The 9366-nt window shown below is 41.0% G+C and overlaps 1 protein-coding gene across 1 annotated transcript; it reads left to right on the top strand.

The window, feature by feature from the left end:
* Window positions 1-2501: 2501 nt before the first annotated feature.
* Window positions 2502-8973, top strand: LOC131429390 (uncharacterized). The gene is made up of 2 exons (XM_058593467.1): window positions 2502-4156; window positions 8742-8973. Exons 1-2 carry the CDS (start codon window positions 2502-2504, stop codon window positions 8971-8973), a joined length of 1887 nt encoding a protein of 628 aa, XP_058449450.1.
* The last annotated feature ends 393 nt before the right edge of the window (window positions 8974-9366 follow it).

The following is a 9366-nucleotide window of genomic DNA, read 5'->3' as shown; positions in this document are numbered from 1 at the left end:
AAGGTAATTCGTGAGTTTGAAAATGAGTATTGGTGTTTGAAACAATCAATGTTAGCGCTTGTGATTCCAGCTAGTACGAGCAGAGATAGGGGAAAGTCCTATAAAGCGCCCCTGATAGCCAAAATGCCCCTTTCCTTTCTTAAGCATTGAAGACTTTTCTGAACCAAAGTTTTATCACTAACACTATCTTTTCGTAGGATCTTTCTGCTGTGCAAGTTTGGTGGTTGTCGTTTGCATGAATGTATGAAAAATCTAAAAATTTCATTTGGCAGCCTTTCGATGTAAAGTTTTGCGTCGACTAAATAGATGTTTTATCCGCCATTTCTTTGACATACTGATTATCTCAAAACAGCAACTTTATGGATATTTCAAGAAGCATAATGCATCATTGTTGTGGGATAAAATGTCTTTTGTTGTGTGTCATGCCACTGATTTGCTGTGAGACATATTTTACGGCTGCTGGGGCATTATGTCTAAGGCGAGCGAAAAAAACTAAGAATGTGGGCGTTTTGGAAAATGTGTTTATATCAATCAATTCTCATCTTTTCTATTGGAGTCATTGAAAATTATGTTCCTCATCCGTATTGCAATGAAATATTTACATTCTCGAGGAAAATATATCAATACACTTTGAAATATCTCAATGTTTTCTTAAGGGGGGCATATTATAACACTTTACCCTACAGCTGTCTCTCAACATCGACCATCGTCAATTCCTGATTCTCAAGTAAGGGTTAAACTTCCAGAGCTAAAATTACCGACATTCAGTGGAAAACTAAGGGAGTGGATTCCATTTCGTGATTCTTTCGCCAGCTTGATTCACGATAACGAACATTTATCAACAATTGATAAATTCACCTATTTACGTACATCTTTGACCGGAGACGCCCTGCGGGAGATAGCATCCATCGAACTCTCAGCCGTAAATTATTCCATAGCCTGGAGTACACTGCAAGGAAGCTATGAAAATAAAAAATTGATCGCCAAATCGTACCTAGATGCTTTATTTGCCGTCAAACCAATGGATAAGGAATCCTACGAACAACTAAATCGTATTGTAGGAGAATTCGAAACTAATTTGCTGATGTTATAAAAAATAGGTGAGGATATTGATGGAATGAGTACCATATTACAACATATGGTGTGTCAGCGACTTGATTCGAATATACTAAGAAGCTGGGAAAATCATCACAATTCAACGGAAATTCCTACATATAAAAATCTCATGGAGTTTCTGGAAGACCAGTGCATGGTACTTTGCAGCATTGTGTCTTTGAGATCGAACCAAGGAGAATCGAAAAAACCCGTTCGCCTCTCTACATTCAGTCACACGAGCACTCAACAAGCGTTGCTATGCCCATTTTGTGGAAATCAGGCTCACTCCCCGTTTAAGTGTAACAATTTTACAAGGCTGAAGATCACGGATCGAGTTGACGAAGCAAAGCGTAAGTCACTCTGTCTCAACTGCTTGTCACCCGGGCACATAGCGAGATGTTGTACAAAGGGAACTCGCCACACATGTGGAAGAGGTCATCATACACTCCTGCACTCAGGTCATCTAACTTCACCGTCTAAAATAAATCAACAGTCACAACCAGCAAGGAAAAATCACACTCCCGACCCGCTACCAGAACAGAAACAAGAACAGTCTCAAGTTCATGAGACATCAGCATCCATTCAACAAGCTACGCGAAGTTCCGATACCTTTAGAAGCCACAATAAAGTTTCAAATGCAAATATTAAGCCAACACACTCTCCTTGCACCACAGTATACCCGTCTACCAGCCATAATTCAGTCCTCTCGTCAAGTTCGCAACGCGTCACGACAACAGTCCTGTTATCTACTGCTCTTATTAACATATGCGACGGTTATGGAAACACCATCATTGCTCGAGCCTTGTTGGATTCAGGATCCCAACTTTGTTTCATGTCTCGTCCAGAAACTCAACTTCAAGCGTCGTCGAGAATGCTTGCCAATTAAGGGCATTGGTCAAGCTAGTACCTGTTCCAAACAATCCGTAACTGCGTGGGTTCGTTCGCGAACATCTCATTGCACAATTCCAATGCATTTCTTTGTATTGCCGAAAGTAACTGCAGACTTGCCAACTACAAGACTTAACATAACGCAATGGAAATTTCCGAGTGGAATCGTATTGGCTGATCCCGAATTCTATTGTCCAAGTACAATCGATGTCATCATTGGAGCGGAAATATTTTACGATCTCTTAGTCGATGGACAGCATAAACTAGAAGAAGATGGACCAACTCTGCAAAACACTCAGCTGGGCTGGGTTGTGTCAGGGAAGGTTTCGAAAACGGTTAACTTCGATTCAGCATCAGCCGTATTTTCCTGCTCAGAAGAGAGGTTGGAAGACATGCTCACCCGGTTTTGGGAGCTAGAGACATGTCGAACTAAAACCGTCATGTCTTTGGAGGAGACACTTTGAGAAAAATTATACGATGAAACTACAGTGAGAGATGCTTCAGGAAGGTTCGTTGTAATGCTTCCAAAGAAACAGTATTTAATCGAACGTCTTGGTGAGTCTCGTTCAATTGCACTAAGAAGATTTATGGCACTGGAGAGACGACTGGAGACTAATCCTGCGCTTAAGAAAGCTTATTGTGAATTCATTCATGAATACTTAGATCTAGGGCACATGCGTGAGATCCCAGTACAGTTATGTCAAGTAGAGTCAGATCCATTCCCATACTACTTGCCGCACCATGCTGTTCTGAAACCTGATAGCAGCACTACCAAACTTCGTGTAGTATTTGATGCATCGTGTGCGACGATGTCCGGCATTTCACTCAACGAAGCTTTAATGCTAGGCCCGGTGGTCCAAGAAGACTTACTCTCAACGGTTCTCCGTTTTCGGATACATAAGTACGCCCTAGTAGCGGATATAGCTAAGATGTATAGAATGATCAATATGGCTGAGAGCGACCATCGTCTTCAAAGAATTTTATGGAGAGATTCTTCATCAGAACCAATTCGAACATTCGAACTTTCGACTTCATCAGCCCCGTATCTTGCAACCAAAAGCCTCCAGCGTCTAGCAGAGAATGAAGCCCAACGGTATCCGATGGCATCAAAAATACTTCTGAAGGATTTCTATGTGGATGATATGCTATCGGGTACGGATAGCATAGAAAACGGCATAAAGTTATATGATGAGTTAAATCAACTCTTGGAGTCTGCGGGTTTTACTCTCAGGAAATGGAGCTCCAACAGTTCGGAAATATTGGCAGTCATTCCTGACTCATTGAAGGACGACCGTACATCATTGGAACTAGACTCGACAACGGCGACCATCAAAACATTAGGTCTCTCGTGGGAACCTCGATCGGACAACTTTCGATTCTCTGTGCCTCAGTGGAATGATTCCACTGAGATCAACAAGCGTATTATCTTGTCCGATTTCGCTCGCCTTTTTGATCCTCTCAGATTGGTAGGACCAGTAGTTGTCCAAGCTAAAATTTTCCTCCAAGATTTATGGAAACACAAATGCTCTTGGATGGAACCACTTAGCGAAGAGCTTCAGCATTGGTGGCTGAAATTTCGTCACAGCTTAGCTGGATTGTCTACCCTCAATGTTCCTCGCTGGCTGGCCTTTAACAACGATACGGTTTCAGTCGAAATCAACGGTTTTTGTGACGCTTCAGAAAAAGCGTACGGGGCGTGCGTCTATCTTCGATATACGACGGTTGACGGTCAAAAAACGGTTAGGCTAATCACAGCAAAATCCAGAGTCGCTCCATTGGATGATGTTCCACGCAAGAGGAAGAAGATGACCATTCCTCGATTGGAATTGTTATCCGCACTGGTACTAAGTCATCTCTACGAGAAGGTGGTTGACAGTCTTCAAGTATCAGCTCAACCGTATTTTTGGACGGACTCCACAATTGTCAAGTGTTGGTTATCATCGTCACCAGCCCGTTGGCAATTGTTTGTGGCGAACAGGGTGTCAGAAATCCAACATCTGACCCAAGCAGGTATTTGGGATCACATCGCCGGTTCGGAAAACCCGGCCGACGTCATATCACGCGGAATGACCCCTGAACAGTTAGCAGAACATCAAATGTGGTGGTACGGACCAGCATGGTCACACAAACCACGAAATGCGTGGCCCAAAACAGCGTTACTGGACACATCAGAGTATGATAAATCGTTGCTGGAAGAAAAAGCTGTTGTAGCTACTCTAGTTCAACCTCGTCCACCCAATGAAATATTAATTTTGGAATCTTCAACAATCTATAATACTGTGATATTCTTCAAAATAATTTTCTTCGATTCTTAAAAGCATAACCGAAATCGGTTTGTTTGACTGATAAAAAATATCAATTAGAAAAGATTTGAGGTCGATTTAGTAAACTTTTTACTGGTTTTCCCCATTTTCTGTGATGGCATACAATTTTTAACCCACTTTACCCTATATTTCCGGATCCGGAAGTCGGCATGAAATTTAGGAATCACGTATGAGACCATAGGACCTTCATTCGAACCTAAGTTTGTGAAAATCAGTCGTGCCATCTATGAGAAGAGTTAGAACACATATTTAAATTTTTTTCACTTTTTACTCCATAACTCCCGAACCGGAAGTCGGATCCAAATTATATTCAGAAATTTTTAATTGGACCACAAGACCTTTCATTTGAATCTAAGTTTGTGAAAATCGATTCAGCCATCTCCGAGAAAAGTTAGTGAAAAAAACGTTTCATACACACATACGCAAATACACACACAGACATTTTGCGTACTCGACGAACTGAGTCGAATGGTATATGACACTCGGCCCTGCGGACCTCGGTTCAAAAATCGGTTTTCACAGTGATTACATAAACTTTCTATATGAGAAAGGCAAAAAGCTAAAATTTTTATCAATCGCAACACCGTCTTTTACCAATATAACATACCAGTAGCAGGCATCCGTGACCGTTTCGAACGCGCAACGAAGCACGCATCGTTTGTTTTGTGTTTGCTTCTTCTTTTTTCGGTGTGGTACATATTGTCATTCTATATGGCGATTTAAAACCTTTGACACTCATCGCCCTGTAACTGCGGAACCGGAGGTCGGATTCGGATAAAATTTCACAGTAACTTTAAAGATAAAATGAGCTTTGATTCAAATCAAAATTAGTGAAAATCGATCCAAGCATCGGAGAGAATTCGAAGTGAATTCTATTTTTGAAGTTTTTCATCACTACATTAGGTGCTTCCGGAACTGGAAAAGGGGGGACCTGTAGCGCCGAACTAAATTTTTATGCCCACAAACTAACAACCTCTGAAAACGAGAAAAAAATATAGTTTTATAGGATTTGCACCTGTTTTTGACCATCATTCGTTAAGAAATAATAATGAAATTGGTAATTTTTCACTTATCACGCTTTAGTTCCGGAACTGGAAGTCGGATCCGTATGAAATGTTCTTTTGAGAAAACTATAACACCTTTCAATTGAATCTTAGTTTGTGAAAATCAGTTAAGCCGTTTCTGAAGAAATTGAGTGCAAACTTTTTCTCTGATTTTCACATATTACCATGTAACTCCGGAACCGGATGTCGGATCCAAACGAAATTCAATAGCAGGCTATTAGACCATAAGAACTTTCATTTGAATCTTAGTTTGTGAAAATCGGTTCAGCCATTTCTGAAAAAGTCGGGTTTCACATTGATTGCATAGCCTTTCTATATGACAAAGGTAAAAAGTTTGAAAAATAGAATTACGTTGAGGGTTCCTTTGCACTATTTGTTGAAAATTTCAACTTCACTCACAGATCTACAGTTGCAATTGAAATATCACCAGAAGTTTTATAGAAAAATCAAATGATCAAGCTTCTATAAAGACTGTCCCAGAAAGTATGGACGCACATTGATTTCGCTGTAAATAATTCACAAGTGTTAGATATTCAAACTTTATTCGATATACTGATAATATTAGACTACAACAACAGAATATTATTCTCAACATTTGCTACTTAGCCATTGTAGACTAGCTGGCGCACTTTCTTGCGAACGTTCCTCATTAAATTCCGTACAGACTTCTTGGCGACAAGTTTTGATAATTTTTTCCAATCTTTTTCGAACTGTTAAATGGTTTCGGCTGCCGAGACATGTTTCCTAAGATGTGCCTTCGTTAATGCCCACAATTCCTCAATTGGTCGAAGTTGTGGGCAATTTGGTGGATTCATGTCTTTTGGGACGAAAGTGACATTTTCGGTAGTATACCATTCTACCGTTGGTTTCGAGTAGTGGCAAGAAGCAAGATCTAGCCAGAAGACAACAGGATCCTTGTGGCTTCGAATCATTGGTAGAAGTTGTTTTTGTAAACATTCCTTGATGTATATTTCGCTGTTCATTGAAGCAGTGGAGTTGAAGGATTTCAAAATCTTACCGCAGTTACAAATTGCTTGCCAGACCATAGCTTTCTTACCAAATTTTACGACTTCAATCGATGTCTCGGACTGGTTTAACACTTACCCTTCTCGCAACGTATAATCTGATCGATGCTTCTTATTTCGGACTACGTTTTGGTTGTTTCTGCTTCTTACAGGTTCGAAGATTCAAACGTTCTTTAGCACGAAGAACATTTGACTTCAAAGTGCCCACTTTTTTGGCCACATCGCGAACTGAAACCTCCTTCTTTTGCTCGAACGCCTTCAGTATACGTTTATCCAACTGAGAGTTAGTAGGACCTTTTTTTCGACCCGTTTTCGGTTTATCAAAGTTTTTATCCACACCGAACTTCCTGTTTGCATTTCGCACGGCTTTTTCACTTACTCCTTCCATTTCGAAACAAACTAATGAAAACGAATAAACAACTGCACAAGTGGTTAGAGAAGAGTGTAAACAACAGGGCGCTATGAACGGGAGTGTATTTAAGTCTTAGCATAACTACGAAACAACTCAACGAATCGCCACCAAGTTTGGCACATGTACCAAAGGAGGGAATCGATATTCTTTGAAAAACACAGATACTTTCTACACTACTCAGGGTAATCATGGAGGAGATCTGTAGTAAGTTCACTGACAAAAAGGAAGTTAAATCAAAATAGATTATAAGGTTAGTTTTAGGGTGAGAGAGTGGAGTAAGTGCCCCGAACATGGAAAGTGTAAGGGAAAATTGATCGGGTTTTACGAAAAATTGTTACTTTTTTACGAGTACAGTATATTTTCGTTATTCTACAGTACGAATATAGTTATGATGTTAATTCTGCTAGTATTATATAAATCCATTAGCAAATGACTGAGTTATAAGCGTTTAAAATTATGACTGAAAATGTAGCACGACTAGTTTTAAATGCTTTCATTGATACCCGGCACCGTATAGCGAAAAGTAATGCATTTTTTAAGTAAAAAAAAAAATAAATATCTTAGAAGAGAAGCCAAAAACACAAAATTCAATAGAACACAGCATCAGAAACTGAAAAGCAATGTGCTTCAACGAAATGAATATTTAAGAGTAAAAACACAGCAGAGAATCAGAACAGTATTAGAATAAAGCCGAGAAATTGCTCGGCAATCGAAACACTATTCAAATCGAAGCTCGCACATTCAAATACAACTGGCAAACCGAATGTCTGTCTCGAGGGTCGAATCGATCTTCGTTTTGCTAGCTGAAAGAGTATGCAGCGAAAATTATCTCCCACGTGATGCCACAGCTTCCACGATTGCACCGCAGAATATCAACAAGATATTAAAATGCAAACATATTCGCCCCAGCAGGAATGGATCTCGGCTGGTTTTCTTGCACGACGTTGCGACACGGATGCTGCACCGGGGAATCATTTCACTTGCAAAGGGGATGGAGCTCATATGCGATGGGATGAAATTGGCCCCCGGGAAAAGACAGCAGCCGAGAGCTGATCTCGTTAGCCCCGGATCCGAATCGAAGATCGTAATACGGGAGGATCGGCTTGCAGCAAACTCAAACTTGTCTCACGTGCACAGGAAGTTGCCAAATGGTATTTTATATTACCGTACATATTTGCATACGGGTTGAATGTGATTTTTGATTAGCCGATGCAGTGCGAAGCGGAAGGACACGTTTCGTGCCATCAGACGAGAGAATTGCCTTTTATTGTCGAATCTGATTATGTGAGAATTCCTCAGCAGGAAAAATTCTTGTTTCGGTCGTTCTGTCAAAGTATTCTTTATTGGAATTTTCATGCGTAGTTTTTTTTAGGACTTAATAGTTGCACCCCAGTTCAGTACACCCAGCTTGCACTTCTGTATTGTAGGATAACTCAACAGCGGAGAAATAATGTCCCAGAAGTTTCGCCAGTGCTTGCCAGTGACTCGGTTCTGTTTGCAAGAAACTTTGCTGAAGCAGTAAATTTAGCGGAAATTCTTGTTTCTGATAAACCCCTGTGCTACGTGGCTGACTTCAACTAAATGCTCTTGTGCTTGCTGGAAGTTGAGTTATAAATAACGGAACAGTGAGGCATTTTTCACCAGAAGAAAAAAAACTGTATTTAGCGATGGTGAAAACATTAAAACTCTTCATCGGAGCCAGTTCGTGACATCCCTGGCAAGGCAAAAAATAACAGCGCTAAATTCCTATAGTCTCCACAGATGAGTATTCACCGATCAGCAAACAAACTTTCGCCGCAAAGTGGTCTGTGGTTATTGAGCCGAACACAGGGAATATTGAAGAAAAATTTCCCAGAGTGAGTCCCTGCTCCGCCGTATTTTCTTCTCCTGTGCGCGACTGTCAGTGATAGATGAGAAAAGTTTTTCCCTGCAGCTTGCCGAATCACCAAACAACCGAACAACGATGGCGGTATCACTTTGCACCAGCACCAGATTGGACCGGAGCCGGAGCTGGAGCCGGAGTTGGAGACCCGGTTGTCGGGCCGAGAATGCATTTCTCGCCGATTTTCAACACCCTCACCGACGACGGCTGCATGCACAACTGGCTGGTGGCGGAGTCAATCATCGTGAATGAGATTGAAAATAAATTGATTCCAGAACTTTGACTCGAGCCGGGGAAGTTGGTTTGGCGGTTGGATAATTTACTTGCTTCTCAGTCTGGTTTGGGTGGGTGGGGGTCAAATGAGCAGAAAGCGATTATTTTGCGCGAAGTTTTCCGCACCCGGACCTAAATGTGTCTTCGTACTAACCGGAGCAGCTACCGGTCGCAAGATGCAGATTAGACTATGGTGAATGTACTTCTGAGCTGTGGAAAATATCTGTTGTCTGTTTTTAAAGCGGGGTGCAGGTGCAGATATTCGTGTTTGAAACCGCTTGGAAAAATTACAAGGTTGCGGACGAGACGCGACCGATCATGATGACATTAAAAATGCATTTTTTTCAAACCTGAAATACAGGCAAAAAACTGTGATACATTGTTGTATGAAGCTTACGATCAA

The sequence above is a fragment of the Malaya genurostris genome, chromosome 2 (genome assembly GCF_030247185.1).
Source record: "Malaya genurostris strain Urasoe2022 chromosome 2, Malgen_1.1, whole genome shotgun sequence".
NCBI classification, from domain to species: Eukaryota; Metazoa; Arthropoda; class Insecta; order Diptera; family Culicidae; genus Malaya; species Malaya genurostris.
The sequence above is the reverse complement of the archived record's forward strand: the minus strand, read 5'-3'. Positions and strand labels throughout refer to the sequence as shown.

Bases quoted from the DNA above. Each gene is read 5' to 3' on its own strand.
- LOC131429390 (XM_058593467.1), top strand. From the start codon at position 2,502: ATGCTTCCAAAGAAACAGTATTTAATCGAACGTCTTGGTGAGTCTCGT. The intron at 4,157-8,741 runs GTATGATAAATC...TTTTCCCTGCAG, and splicing joins GCGTTACTGGACACATCAGA to CTTGCCGAATCACCAAACAA.